The 16,516-nt window shown below is 41.1% G+C and overlaps 1 protein-coding gene across 1 annotated transcript in view; it reads right to left on the bottom strand.

The window, feature by feature from the left end:
• Positions 1-6,675: 6,675 nt before the first annotated feature.
• Positions 6,676-16,516, bottom strand: part of LOC139765309 (uncharacterized) — a 135,769-nt gene continuing 125,928 nt past the window's right edge. Inside the window, exon 4 of the mRNA XM_071692696.1 lies at positions 6,676-6,885. Coding sequence (XP_071548797.1) covers positions 6,691-6,885 — 195 coding nt within the window. The 3' untranslated portion in view covers positions 6,676-6,690. The remainder of the gene's footprint in view (positions 6,886-16,516) is intronic.

Raw genomic sequence — 16,516 nt, 5'->3', positions numbered from 1 at the left:
AAGTTAAGAGTAAATGTGAATAAGAGCAAGGTTATTAGGTACAGTAGGGTTGAGGGTCAATTGAATTGGGAGGTGAGTTTGAATGGAGAAAAACTGGAGGAAGTGAAGTGTTTTAGATATCTGGGAGTGGATCTGGCAGCGGATGGAACCATAGAAGCGGAAGTGGATCTTTTTTACTCCATCTTTCCACCTCCAATTTGGTCTCCCACTTCTCCTCGTTCCCTCCACCTCCGACACATATATCCTCTTGGTCAGTCTTTCCTCACTCATTCTCTCTATGTGACCAAACCATTTCAAAACACCCTCTTCTGCTCTCTCAACCACACTCTTTTTATTACCACACTTCTCTCTTACCCTTTCTTTACTTACTCAATGAAACCACCTCACACCACATATTGTCCTCAAACATCTCATTTCCAGCACATCCACCCTTCTCTGCACAGCTCGATCTATAGACCACGCCTCACAACCATAAAACAGTGTTGAAACCACTATTCCTTCAAACATACCCATTTTGCTTTCCAAGATAGCGTTCTCAACTTCCACACATTTTTCAACACTCCCAGAACTTTCGCCCCCTCCCCACCCTATGACTCACTTCCACTTCCATGGTTCCATCCACTGCCAAATCCACTCCCAGATATCGAAAACACTTCACTTCCTTCAGTTTTTCTCCATTCAAACTTACCTCCCAATTGACTTGTCCCTCAACCCTACTGTACCTAATAACCTTGCTCTTATTCACATTTAATCTCAGCTTGCTTCTTTCACACACCTTACCAAATTCAGTCACCAGCTTCTGCAGTTTTTCACATGAATCAGCCACCAGCGCTGTATCATCAGCATACAACTACTGACTCACTTCCCAAGCTCTCTCATCCACAACATATTGCATACTTGCCCCTTTTTCCAAAACTCTCACATTCACCTCCCTAACAACCCCATCCATAAACAAATTAAACAACCATGGAGACATCACGCACCCCCTCCGCAAACCGACATTCATTGAGAGCCAATCACTTTCCTCTCTTCCTACTCGTACACATGCCTTACATCCTTGATAAAAACTTTTCGCTGCTTCTATCAACTTGCCTCCCACACCATATATTCTTAATACCTTCCACAGAGCATCTCTATCTACTCTATCATATGCCTTCTCCAGATCCAGAAATGCTACATACAAATCCATTTGCTTTTCTAAGTATTTCTCACATACATTCTTCAAAGCAAACACCTGATCCACACATCCTCTACCACTTCTGAAACCACACTGCTCTTCTCCAATCTGATGCTCTGTACATGCCTTCACCCTCTCAATCAATACCCTCCCATATAATTTCCCAGGAATACTCAACAAGCTTATACCTCTGTAATTTGAGCACTCACCTTTGTCCCCTTTGCCTTTGTACAACGGCACTATGGAAGCATTCCGCCAATCCTCAGGCACCTCACCATGAGTCATACATACATTAAATAACCTTACCAACCAGTCAACAACACAGTCACCCCCTTTTTTAATAAATTCCACTGCAATACCGTCCAAACCCGCTGCCTTGCTGGCTTTCATCTTCTGCAAAGCTTTTACTACTTCTTCTCTGTTTACCAAATCATTCTCCCTAAGCCCTCTCACTTTTCATACCACCTTGACCAAAACACCCTATATCTGCCACTCTATCATCAAACACATTCAACAAACCTTCAAATAACTCACTCCATCTCCTTCTCACATCACCACTACTTGTTATCACCTCCCCATTTGCCCCCTCCAGTGATGTTCCTATTTGTTCCTTTGTCTTATGCACTTTATTTACCTCCTTCCAAAACATCTTTTCATTCTCCCTAAAACCTAATGATACTCTCTCACCCCAACTCTCATTTGCCCTGTTTTTCACCTCTTGCACCTTTCTCTGTGGAAAGTATTAAGAGTATATGGTTTGGGAGGTAAGTTGCTAGAAGCAGCAAAAAGTTTTTATCGAGGCTGTAAGGCATATGTATGAGTAGGAAAAGAGGAAAGTGATTGGTTCCATGGGAATGTCAGTTTGTGACAGGGGTGCGTGATGTCTCCATGGTTGTTTAATTTGTTTATGGATAGGGTTGTTAGGGAGGTGAATGCAAGAGTTTTGGAGAGAGGGGGCAAACATGCAATGTGTGGGGATGAGAGGGCTTGGGAAGTGAGTCAGTTGTTGTTCGCTGATGATACAGCGCTGGTGGCTGATTCGGGTGAGAAACGTGCAGAAGCTGGTGACTGAGTTTAGTAAACTGTAAGAAAGAAGAAAGCTGAGAGTAAATGTGAATAAGAGCAAGGTTATTAGGTTCAGTAAGGTGGAGGGACAAGTCAACTGGGAGGTAAGTTGGAATGGAGAAAAACTAAAGGAAGTGAAGTGTTTTAGATATCTGGGAGTGGATTTACCAGCAGATGGAACCATGGAAGCGGAAGTGAATCACAGGGTGGGGGAGGGGGCAAAGGTTCTGGGTGCGTTGAAGAATGTGTAGAAGGCAAAAACATTATCTTGGAGCAAAAATGAGTAAGTTTGAAAGAATGAGCAATAGATAGTGTTGTACGGAGGGTGGATGTGTTGGAAATGAGATGTTTGAGGTGGTGTGAGGTGGTTTGATCGAGAAAGGAATGAAAGGGTAAGAGAGATGTGAGGTTATAAAAAGAGTGTGGTTGAGAGAGCAGAAGAGGGTGTCTTGAAATGGTTTGGTCATATAGAGAAAATGAGTGAGGGAAGATTGACAAAGAGGATATATACGTCAGAGGTAGAGGGAACAAGGAGAAGTGGGAGGCAAAGGTGAAGATTTGTAGAGGTTTTCAGAAAAGAAGAATGAATGTTGGGGAGAAGAGAGTGGTAAGAGTAAATGAGCTTAGAAAGGAGACTTGTGTGAGAAAGTACCAGGAGAGATTGAGTGTAGAATGGCAAAATGTGAGAGCAAATGACATGAGGAGAAAGGGTGAGGAACGGAATGTATTTAAGGAAGCAGTGATGGCTTGCGTAAAAGATGCATGTGGCATGAGAAAGGTGGGAGGTGGGCAGATTAGAAAGGGTAGGAAGTGGTGGGATGAAGAAGTAAAGTTGTCAGTGAAAGAGAAAATAGAGGCATTTGGATGATACTTAAAAGGAAGGAGTGCAAATGACTTGGAGACATATAAAAGAAAGCAACAGGAGGTCAACAGGAAGGTGTTGAAAAAGGTTGAAAAAAAGGGCAAATGAAAGTTGGGGTGAGAGAGTATCCTCAAATTTTAGGGACAATAAAAAGATGTTCTGTAAGGAGGTAAATAACGTGCATAAGACAAGAGAACAAAGGGGAACATCGGTGAAGAGGGAAAGGGGGGAAGTAGTAACAGGTAGCGATGAAGTGAGGAGATGGAGCATGTTTTTGGTCAGGGTGGTGTGTGAAGTGAGAGGGTCAGGGAGAATGGTTTGGTTAAGAGAGAAGAGGTAATGAAAGTTTTGCAGATGAAATCCAGCAAGGCAGCAGGTTTGGATGGTAATGCAGTAGAATTCATTAAGAAAGGAGCATACGACTGTGTTGTTGATTGGTTGGTACAGATATTCAATGTATGTATGGATCATGGTGAAGTCCCTGAGGACTGGCAGAATGCATGCATAGTGCCTCTGTACAAAGGCAAAGGGGAGAAAGGTGAGTGTTTAAACTACAGAGACATAAGTTTATTGAGTATTCCTGGGAACTTGTATAGGAGGGTAGTGACTGAGAGGGTGAAAGTATGTACAGAATGTCAGACTGGGGAGGAGCAGTGTTGTTTCAGAAGTGGTAGAGAATGTGTGGAACAGAAGTGTGCTTTGAAGAATGTGTGATAAATTACTTAGAAAAACAGATAGATTTGTATGTAGCATTTATGGATCTGGAGAAGGCATATGAGAGGGTTGATAGAGATGCTTTATGAAGGATTTAAGAGTATATGGTGTGGGAGGTAAGCAGCTAGAAGCAGTGAAAAGTTTCTACCAAGGATGTAAGGCATGTGAACAAGTAGGAAGAGAGGAGAGTGACTAGTTCTCAGTGAATGTCAGTCTGCGGCAGGGGTGTGTGAGTCCCTATGGTTGTTTAATTTGTTTATGGATAGGGTGGTAAAGGAGGTAAATATAAGAGGTTTGGAGAGAGGGGTGAGTATGCAGTCTGTTGTGGATGAGAGGGCCTGGGAAGTGAGTCAGTTGTTGCTCTGGTGGCTGATTCAAGTGAGAAACTGCAGAAGTTGGTGACTGAGTTTGGAAAAATGTGTGAAAGAAGATGAGAGTAAATGTAGAATTGAGGGACAAGTTAACTGGGATGCAAGTAGGAATGGAGAAAAACTGGAGGAAGTGAAGTGTTGTAGATATCTGGGAGTGGATATAGCAGTGAATGGAACCATGGAGGTGTAGAGTCACAGGATGGGTGAGGGGGCAAAGGTTCTGGGAGGATTGAAGAATGTTTGGAAGGAGAGAATGTTATCTCAAAGAGCAAAAATGGCTATGTTTGAAGGAATAGTAGTTCTAACAATGTTACATGGTTGTGAGATATGGGCTATAAATAGGGTTGTACAGAGGAAGGTGGATGTGTTGGAAATTAAATGTTTGAGGACAATATGTGGTGTGAGGTGGTTTGATCGAGTAAGTAATGAAAGGGTGAGAGAGATGTGAGAAAAAAAAAGCAAGTAGTTGAGAGAGCAGAAGAGGGTGTGTTGAAATGGTTTGGACATATGGAGAGAATGAGTGAGGAAAGATTGAAAGAGAGGATATATGTGTCAGTGGCGATGGAAGGATGGAGTGAAAAAGATATTGGGCGATTGGGGCCTGAACATACAAGAGGGTGAGAGGCTTGCAAGGAATAGAGTGAACTGGAACGATGTGGCATACCGGGGTTGACATGCTGTCATTGGACTGAACCAGGGCATGTGAAACGTCTGGGGTAAACCATGGAAAGGTCTGTGGGGCATGAATGTGGATAGGGAGCTGTGGTTTCGGTGCTATATACATGACAGCTAGAGACTAAGTGTGAAAGAATGTCGCCTTTTTTAGTATGTTTTCCTGGTGCCACCTTGCTGAAGCAGGGGTTAGCGATGCTGTTTCCTATGGGGCAGGGTAGTACCAAGAATGGATGAAGGGAAGCAAGTATGAATATGTACATGTGTATATACATGTCTTTGTACATGTATGTATATGTTGATATGTATATGTATGTATATGTGCATGTATGGGCATTTATGCATATAAGTATATGAGTGGATGGGCCATTCTTTGTCTGCTTCCTGGCGCTACCTGGCTGATGCAGAAAACAGCAATTAAGTATAATAAAATAAATGAAATAAATATCACATCCACTTACACTCATTCTTTAGCTGTCATGTGTAATGCAAAAAGACCACAGCTCCCCATCCACATCCAGGCCCCACAGACCTTTCCACAGTTTACCCTGGACGTTTCATATGCCCTGGTTCAGTCCAATAACAGCAAGTCAACCCCAGTGTACCACATCGTTCCAATTCACTCTATTCCATGCATGCTTTCCACCATCCTGCATGTTCAGGCGCCGATCACTCAAAATCATAATGAAGGTTGGAGGTGTAAGTATGGAATTGAAGAAAGGATTAAGGAACAACTTGGTCCTTCCAATCTTGACCTATGGAGCTGTAACATGGACATGGAATGAGTCATAGAGATCAAGAATCCAGGCTGTGGAAATAAGTTATTTAAGAGCTTGTGAATATGAAAAGATGGAATGAAGAAAGAAATGAGGGGATGTATGAGAGATGTGGTACGGCAGAGATTATTGAGTGGTAGAGGGGGTGAAATGTAATATTTTGAGACAGTTTTGACACACAGAAAGAATGCAAGACAAGCTTACAAGGAGAGTATATGAGAGTAAAAGTAAAGGGGTTGGTGTGAAATGAAGACCACCTGTGACATGGGTAAATAGGGTGAAAGAGTACTGGAAGGAGAGACAGTGGGGAAGAATGTGGGGAATAGTGTCGAGGGAGGCATGTAGGGACTGGGATAAGTGGACACTCTTTTGCCATGGCCATCCTCCTTTATGTGAGTTCCCAAAGGGAACAGGTGTGAGAGATATACACAGATACACAGTTGCCACCATCCAAGGCAAAACATGTATAGTTCTGGTATGCACTGGCTGCAACCAGTGCTTGCTGCCATCCACTGCAAAACATGCACAGTGTTAGCACCTATATTTAGCAACCAGTGTTTGCTACCATCCACAACAAAACATGCACAGTGTTTTTAATTCCTTCTTTAGGTATCTTATATATTTAGTAAAAGATCTTCATTCCAAAGCAAATTAACTTACTGTGTATGAAGCCTCCTTTCAAATTTTCAAATATATACAGTTTTATTCTTATGAGTGAGATTTTCAAATTTTGCTTTGTAAGTCACAAAAATGTTTAATCTTCCAAGAAAATAAGAACTACATGAGCACTTATTTTCTCATATTAAGAGGCTTTGATCAATTTCTATACAATTCTCATGTTTCTCTGTTGGTCACACAGATATGAGAGAAAAGACATTTTTAAGTAGATAAATGCTTATCAATAAAATTATGGATGAATGCATCATGAATCTCTAAATCAAAACAAAAGTGTAGGTTTCAAAGAGTTAGTAAAGTAATGAATGGAAAAAATGATCCAGATCAGCATCCACAAATCTGAAATTAGAAGACAAAAGAAAAACTGAATAGATAAACTCACTTGCTAATACCGTGGGCCATAATAAGGGCACTTAAGATGGTTTCACTGACTGGTATGTTCCACTGTTTCATGATGTTAAGAGTGTTGGTAGCCCCTGCTACATCCCCATGGTGACCCAATAACAGCATTAACGATTCCAAGACTCTTTTACTAGGTTCCAGTTGGTGATGCTCCAAACGGCTAAATATATCCTATGGAAAATTGATTTTGTAGTGATGGATAGAGAGAGAGTAAACATACATACAAACATATACATATTTGCACACAAACATTATGTTTAACAATGTTATTATCATTATCATTATTATTACTATCATCCTTGGGATAGGGGAGAAAGAGTACTTCCCATGTATTCCCATGGAAATCCTCCCCTCCAGTTTTACTTTTCCAAAAGAAAGAACAGAGTTGGGGGCCAAGTGAGGAATTTTCCATCTAAGACTCACTCATCTGTTCATGAATGCTACCTTGCTAATGTGGGAAATGGGTGGTACATATGAAAAAAATATACTTTTCATTATCATCATTACTATTATTATCAATCATTATCATCATTATTATTATTCTTATCATTATCATTATCATCATTATACATAATCACTGTTTCCCACAATAGTGAAGTAGCACCAGGAAACAAAGAATGGCCCATCCACTCATATACACACATATATACATGCTCACATATGCACATATACATACGCAAACATTACTTACATACATACACATGTATATATTCATACCAGCTTGCCTTCATCCATTCCTGTTGCTACCCCGCCCAACAGGAAAACAGCATCTCTATCCCCTGCTTCAGTGAGGTAGTGCTAGGAATACAGACAAAATGGCCACATTCATTCACACTCCTAGCTGTCATGTGTAATGCACCTGAAATCACAGCTCCCTATCCACATCCAGGCCCAAAAGACCTTCACATGCTCTGGTTCAGTCCACTGACAGCACATCGACCCTGGTATACCACATCGTTCCAATTCACTCTATTCCTTGCATGCCTCTCACTCTCCCGTATGTTCAGGCCATGACTGCTCAAAATCTTTTTCACTCCATCCTTCCACCTCCAATTTGGTCCCCGCTTCTCCTTGTTCCCTCCACCTCTGACAAATATACTCTTTTTGTCAATCTTTCCTCAGTCTCTCCATATGTCCAAACCATTTCAACACCCCTTCTGCTCTCTCAATCATACTCTTTATATTTCCACACATCTCTCTTACCCTTACATTACTTACTTGATCAAACCACCTCACACCACATATTGTCCTCAAACATCTCCTTTCCAACACATCCACCCTCCTCTGTACAACCCTATCTATGGCCCATGCCTCACAACCATTTAACATTGTTGGAACTACTGTTCCTTCAAACAAACCCATTTTTGTTTTAAAAGATACGTTCTCTCCTTACACACATTCTTCATCGCTCCCAGAACTTTTGCCCCCTCCCCCACCCAGTGACTCACTTCCGCTTCCATGGTAACTTCCACTGCTAAGTCCACTTCCAGATATCTTAAACACTTCACTTCCTCTAATTCTTATCCATTCAAAATTACATCCTAATCAACTTGTCCCTCAACCCCACTGAACCTAATAACCTTGCTCTTATTCACATTCACTCTCAGCTTTCTTCTTTCACACACTTTTCCAAACCAGTCACCAACCTCTGCAGTTTCTCATATATATCAGCCACTAGAGTTGTATCACCAGCAAACAACAACTGACTCACTTCCCCAGTCCCTCTCATCTACAACAGACTGCATACTTGCCCCATTCTCTAAAACTCCTGCAATTACCTCCCTAACCACCCCATCCATAAGCAAATCAAACAACCATGGGGACATCAGACACCCCTGCCACAGACCAACATTCACCAGGAACTAATCACTCTCTTACAACTCGTACACATGCCTTACATCCTTGGTAAAAACTTTTCACTGCTTCTAGCAACTTACCTCCCACACCATATACTCTTAAAACCTTCCACAAAGCATCTCTATCAACCCTATCATATGCCTTCTCCAGATCCACAAATACTACATACAAATCCATTTGTTTTTCTAAGATTTTCTCACATAACTGATCCTCTACCACCTCTGAAACCACACTGCTCTTCCTCAATCTGATGCTCTGTACAAGCCTTCACCCTCTCAATCAATACCCTCCCATATAATTTCCTAGGAATACCCAACAAATTTTTGCCCCTATAATTTGAACATTCACCTTTATCCCCTTTGTCTTTGTACAATGGCACTATGCATGCATTCTGCCAATCCTCAGGCACTTCATCATGATCCATACATACACTGAATATCCTCATCAACCTATCAACAACAAAGCCACCCTGTTTTAATAAATTTCACTGCAATACTATCCAAACCTGCCGCCTCACCGGATTTCACCTCCCACAAAGTTTTCACTACCTCTTCTCACTTCACCAAATCATTCTCCCTAACCCTTTCACTTTGTACACCACCCCGACCAAAACACCCTATATCTGCCACTCTATCATGAGACATATTCAAAGAATCTTCAAAATACTCACTCCATCTCCTTCTCACTCCATTACTATCTGTTATCACTTCCCAACTTGCCCCCTTCACCAATGTTCCCATTTGTTCTATTGTCTTATGCACGCTATTTACCTCCTTCCAAAACATCATTTTATTCTCCAAAAATTTAATGATACCCCCTCACCCTAACTCTCATTTGCCCTCTTTTTCGACTCTTGCACCTTTCTCTTGACCTCTTGCTGCTTTCTTTTATGCATCTCCTAGTCATTTGCACTAATTCCCTGCAAACATCATCCAAACGCCTCTCTTTCTCTTTCATTATCAATCTTACTTCTACATCCCACCTCCCTCCACTCACTACCCTTTCTAATCTGCCCAACTCTCACCTTTCTCATACAACATGCATCTTTTGCACAAGCCATCACTGCTTTCCTAAATAGATCTCATTCCTCTCCCACTCCCCACACAGCATTTGCTCTCCCCTTTTGCCATTCTACACTCAATCTCTCCTGATACTTCCTCACACAAGTCTCCTTTCCAAGCTCACTTACTCTCACCACTCTCTTCTTCCCAACATTCTCTCTTATTTTCTAAAAGCCTCTACAAATCTTCACCTTCACCTCCACAAGATATTATCAGAAATCCCTCCAGCTGCCCCTCTCAGCACATCAACATCCAAAAGTCTCTCTTTTACATGCCAATCAATTAACACGTACTTCAATAATGCCCTTTGACCATCTCTCCTACTCACATATGTATACTATGTCTATCTCTCTTTTTAAACCTGGTATTCCTAATCGCCAGTCTTTTTTCAGCACACAAATCCACAAGCTTTTTCATCATTTCCATTTACAACACTCAACACCCCATGTACACTGCCACATTACTCATCTTCTCATTTAAATCGCCCATCACAATAACCCAGTCTCGTGCATCAAAGCTGCTAATACACTCACTCCACTGCTACCAAAACATTTGCCTCTCATGATCTTTCCTCTCGTGACCAGGTGCATAGGCACCAATAATCACCCATCACTCTCCATCCACTTTCAGTTTTACCCAAAACAATCCAGAATTTACTTTTTTACACTCAATTACATACTCCCAAAACTCCTGCTTCAGGAGTAGTGCTACTCCTTCCTGGGCTCTTGTCCTCTCGCCAACCCATGACTTTACTCCCAAGACTTTCCCAAACCACTCTTCCCCTTATCCTTGAGCTTCGTTTCACTCAGAGCCAGAACATCCAGGTTTCCTTCCTCAAGCATACAACCCATCTCTCCTTTTTCCTCATCTTGATTACATCCACACACATTCAGACACCCATATCTGAGCCTTCAAGGAGGATGAGCACTCCCCGCTTGACTCATTCCTCTGTTTCTCTTTTTAAATATTTAAATACAAGGAGGAGGGGGTGTCCAGCCCCCTGCTCCCATCCCCTTCAATTGCCTTCTACGACATGTGGGGAATATCTGGGAATCATTCTTTCTCCCCTATTATTATCATTATCTATTTTATCTATTTTATTATACTTTGTCGCTGTCTCCCGCATTAGCGAGGTAGCACAAGGAAACAGACGAAAGAATGGCCCAACCCACCCATATACACATGTATATACATAAACGCCAACACACGCACATATACATACCTATTCATTTCAACATATACATACATATACTTACACAGACATATACATATAGATACATGCACATATTCATATATGCTGCCTTCATCCATTCCCACCACCACCCCGCCAAACATGAAATGATACCCCCTCACCCAGCATGCGCATGAGGTAGTGCTAGGAAAGAACAACAAAGGCCACATTCGTCCACACTCAGACTCTAGCTGTCATGTGTAATGCACCAAAACCACAGCTCCCTTTCCACATTTAGGCCCCACAATACTTTCCATGGTTTACCACAGATGCTTCACATGCCCTGGTTCAATCCACTGACAGCACATCGACCCCAGTATTATTATCATTATTTTATCTATTTTTATTATAATTAATCGCCATCTCCCACATCAGAGGTAGCGCGAGGAAACAGACAAGGAGTGGCCCAACCAACCCACACACACACATATATACATAAACGCCCATACACGCACATATACATACATACACATTTCAACATATATATACACATACATACGCAGACATATACACATATATATACACATGTACATGTTCATAATTGCTGCCTTCATCCATTCCCGTTGCCACCCCGCCACACATGAAATAGCATCCCCCCCCAGCAAGGCAGCACCAGGAAAAGACAAAAAAGGCCACATTCATTCACACTCAGTCTCCAGATGTCTTGTGTAATGCACCGAATGCTCCCTTTTTACGTCCAGGGCCCACACACCTTTCCATGGTTTACCCCAGATGCTTCATATGTCCTGGTTCAATCCAGTGACAGCACATTGACCCCAGTATTCCACATTGTTCCAATTCACTCTATTCCTTGCATGCCTTTCACCCTCTTGTATGTTCAGGTCCTGATCGCTCAAAATCTTTTTCACTAAATCCTTCCACCTCCAATTTGGTCCCCCACTTCTCTTCTTCCCTCCATCTCTGACACATATATCCTCTGTCAATCTTTCTTCACTCATTCTCTCCATGTGTCCAAACCATTTCAACACACCCTCTTCTGCTCTCTCAACCACACTTTTTGTCACCACACATCTCTCTTACCCTTTCATTACTTACTCGATCAAACCACCTCACACCACATATTGTCCTCAAACATTTCATTTCCAACACATCCACCCTCCTCCACACAACCCTATCTATAACCCATGCCTCACAACCATATAACATAGTTGGAAGCACTACTCCTTCAAACATACCCATTTTTGCTTTTTGAGATAACATTTTTGCTTTTTACACATTCTTCAACACTCCCAGAACCTTTGCCCCCTCCCCCACCCTGTGACTCACTTCCACTTCCATGGTTCCATTCACTGCTAGGTTCACTCCCAGATATCTATGACACTTTACTTCCTCTAGTTTTTCTCTATTCAAATTTACCTCCTAATTAACTTATTCCTCAACCCTACTGAATCTATAACCTTACTCTTATCCACATTTATTTTTAATGTTTTTCTTTCACACACTTTATTATCATACTGTTATTACTACCATTATCATTATTATTTACCCCTGCAGATAGGTAAGGAAAAACTATAAACATATTTCCTTCATGTCATACAAGGCAACTAGGAAGGGCAGTGATGGGAGGGTGTTGGAAGGAAAGGAAATAAGCTCCCTTACAACTGCATTCCAAAAGAGGGAACAGAAGAAGGAAGCAAGTGAGGATTTATCATTTATGGTTCAGTTTTCTCTTCTTGGCGCTATCTTGTTAAGGTGGGAAATAGCGATGTGGTAAGAAACATTACTATTGAGAAACATCAGCCAAAAGGATTAAGTAGAAAAATTAGGTTGGAACATTAGGCAGGATCATTAAGGCAGAAGTAGTAGGTTGGAGCATTAGGAAGAATCATTAGGTTGACTCATTAGGTAAAAGCAGTCAGTATGAACATTCAGAGCCTTAGGAAACACTTTACAAGAGTGGCCTATTAAGGGTGAGGCAGTAAAGGTTAAGAAGCAGCAATGGAGTTCACCAGCTATAGATACTCTTTTGCTGTGGCAACCCCTTTGAAGGAATTCCCACAGGGAATGGGCATCAGAGATATAGACAGATAGATAATGGACGTGAGTGTTCAAATGGGGAAGTTCAGTGGCTCGTAACAGGTAAAAGAGAAGAGCATGAGCAATACCTACAGGGACTGGAAGCTGTACATGAGAAAACTGTACACCAAAAGGAGGGCGCAAGAGCTGAAAACGATAAATTGGAGATGGGGTGAGAAAGTATCAGCGGAGTTCAGAATGAATAAGAAATATTTTGGTAGGAAGTGTATGGTGTGATGAGAACAAGAGAAAATAAAACTATCAGTGTAGGGAGCAGATGGATAAGTGGTATCAGGCAAAGAAGACATACAGAGGAGGTAAAGCAAGTATTATGAAGAACTGCTCAATATGTTACATGATAGACTGGCAGATGAGGAGTGTTTGGGATAGGGAGGTATGCATAACAACAAAATCTTCAAAAATTATTGGGTGAAAAGAGAAATGGTGAAACACTTATGTAGGATGAAGTGTAACAAAGCAGAGTGGATGGGATGGCCACTGAATTTCTCAAGAAGGGGTGACAGTGATAATGACAGGTCAAGCATGACCTTAAATTTATAAATAGCCCAATGTGAGGCACTTGAGGACTGGAAGAATGCATAAAGGCAAGGGGAACAAAAGTGAATGCTTGAATTATAAAGGTATGAGTCTGTTGAGTATACCTGGTAAGTTGTATGAGAGTGGTGAGTGAGAAGGGGTGGCATGCACAAAGCATAAAACTAGGGACAAGCAGTGTGGTTTCAGAAGCAGTAGAGGATGTGTGAAAAATGTCTTTGCTTTGAAAATTGTGTGTAAGAAATACTTGGAGAAATACACAGATTTCTCAAAAGCATTTACAGGTCTGGAGAAGTCTTGTGACAGTGAGGTCAATGTTCATGAGGAGAGAGACTAGAGGTGGGATGAAACTTTGTTCTGGCCAATTATATCTGGCTGGAACCCATTCTTTTTCAATGGTCTGGTTCCAGTCAAAATACAAACTTTATGAAGATAGACATCAAGATGAAATCAAACACTTTCATGGTGGAAAAAAAGGTTAACTGTAGGGTTTTGTGGTATATTCTTTCAGCAAGTAATGTTAAGAGATTTTTAAAATCAACCAAACATAACCTAGACATATGACAGAATCATTTGAATGTGATACAATTTGGCACATGTCCTGCCCTTCATTTGTATTGTTGTTATTTGTTCTTACTACACCACAAGTTGTCAATTTCTATTGGCAACTCTCATCTCCTAACCAGGATATGTGGCTCTATCACATGTCCAAGTTAGGTAAGATTTGGTTGGTTAATCTTAGAAAAAAATAACATTACCAGCTGAAACAACATATCTAAAAAAAACGTAAAATCAACTTTTATTTTTCAATGCTATGTGGCTCTATCACAAGTCCAAGTTAGGTAAGATTTGGTTGGTTAATCTTAGAAAAAATAACATTACCAGCTGAAACAACATATCTAAAAAAAACGTAAAATCAACTTTTATTTTTCAACGCATGAAAATTTTTGGCTTCAAAATAATATACAGTCCTTTAACCTGAAAAATTTTAATTTTGGCCAGAACTAGAGCTTAAAAGATGGGGTTCATTCAAAGGGGAAAGGTAGCTAAATTTTAGGTACAAGAACTTTGAAGCAGATGGGATTCATTCGAAGACCAGGAGCAAATTATAATCATCAATCTGATCCATATTGCTGCCTGCTGTGACCACTCTCCCAATATTCTGGATCTGCTTTTGTACCTCTAATCCTTTAGGCTCTAGCTACAAAACCTCATCCCCAAATGGTTCATCTGACCACACACATTAATGTATCTATTCTAATGGCAGCACCTTCTGAATATATATATATATATATTGGTACCTCAAAAAAGCTGACCGGAATAACTGACTAAAATCCTTTTCTGACTTTCCTTAGGAAGATATGACTCATGCGATAATGTTTCTATCTCCATCAAAGGCACAGCAGAGCTAATTGTGACAGGAAAATGAGCACTCATCCCCTCTTCCTCCAAGATGACCACTTCCACCAATCCATGTTTAAAATACTCCAATTCTGAGGCCATTTAGGCAAGGGATCAGGCATATCGGGTTGGAAAACCTCTCCTTCCTCAGACTCCCATTCAGCATTCAATCATAATCACTGCAAGTACATTATCTATATGAAGAGATGGACAATAAAGCGATAATCCAATAACAGATAATTAATTTTTTTTTTTCTTTTTTGCTTTGACGCTGTCTCCCGCGTTTGCGAGGTAGCGCAAGGAAACAGACGAAAGAAATGGCCCAACCCACCCCCATACACATGTATATACATACACGTCCACACATGCAAATATACATACCTACACAGCTTTCCATGGTTTACCCCAGACGCTTCACATGCCCTGATTCAATCCACTGACAGCACATCAACCCCGGTATACCACATCGATCCAATTCACTCTATTCCTTGCCCTCCTTTCACCCTCCTGCATGTTCAGGCCCCGATCACTCAAAATCTTTTTCACTCCATCTTTCCACCTCCAATTTGGTCTCCCACTTCTCCTCGTTCCCTCCACCTCTGACACATATATCCTCTTGGTCAATCTTTCCTCACTCATTCTCTCCATGTGCCCAAACCACTTCAAAACACCCTCCTCTGCTCTCTCAACCACGCTCTTTTTATTTCCACACATCTCTCTTACCCTTACGTTACTTAAAAAAAAGTGATTTATGAGTATAAATATTGTATTGCATATATATATATATATATATATATATATATATATATATATATATATATATATATATATATATATGGGAAACAGAAGAAGGAGTCACGCGGGGAGTGCTCATCCTCCTCGAAGGCTCAGAGTGGGGTGCCTAAATGTGTGTGGATGTAACCAAGATATGAAAAAAGGAGAGATAGGTAGTATGTTTAAGGAAAGGAACCTGGATGTTTTGGCTCTGAGTGAAACGAAGCTCAAGGGTAAAGGGGAAGAGTGGTTTGGGAATGTCTGGGGAGTAAAGTCAGGGGTTAGTGAGAGGACAAGAGCAAGGGAAGGAGTAGCAATACTCCTGAAACAGGAGATGTGGGAGTATGTGATAGAATGTAAGAAAGTAAATTCTCGATTAATATGGGTAAAACTGAAAGTTGATGGAGAGAGGTGGGTGATTATTGGTGCATATGCACCTGGGCATGAGAAGAAAGATCATGAGAGGCAAGTGTTTTGGGAGCAGCTGAATGAGTGTGTTAGTGGTTTTGATCCACGAGACCGGGTTATAGTGATGGGTGATTTGAATGCAAAGGTGAGTAATGTGGCAGTTGAGGGAATAATTGGTATACATGGGGTGTTCAGTGTTGTAAATGGAAATGGTGAAGAGCTTGTAGATTTATGTGCTGAAAAAGGACTGATGATTGGGAATACCTGGTTTAAAAAGCGAGATATACATAAGTATACTTATGTAAGTAGGAGAGATGGCCAGAGAGCGTTATTGGATTACGTGTTAATTGACAGGCGTGCGAAAGAGAGACTTTTGGATGTTAATGTGCTGAGAGGTGCAACTGGAGGGATGTCTGATCATCATCTTGTGGAGGCTAAGGTGAAGATTTGTATGGGTTTTCAGAAAAGAAGAGTGAAT

This window comes from Panulirus ornatus, chromosome 54 (assembly GCF_036320965.1).
Source record: "Panulirus ornatus isolate Po-2019 chromosome 54, ASM3632096v1, whole genome shotgun sequence".
Lineage (NCBI taxonomy): Eukaryota > Metazoa > Arthropoda > Malacostraca > Decapoda > Palinuridae > Panulirus > Panulirus ornatus.
Note: the sequence above shows the minus strand (reverse complement) of the source record. Positions and strands in the feature narration are given on the sequence as shown.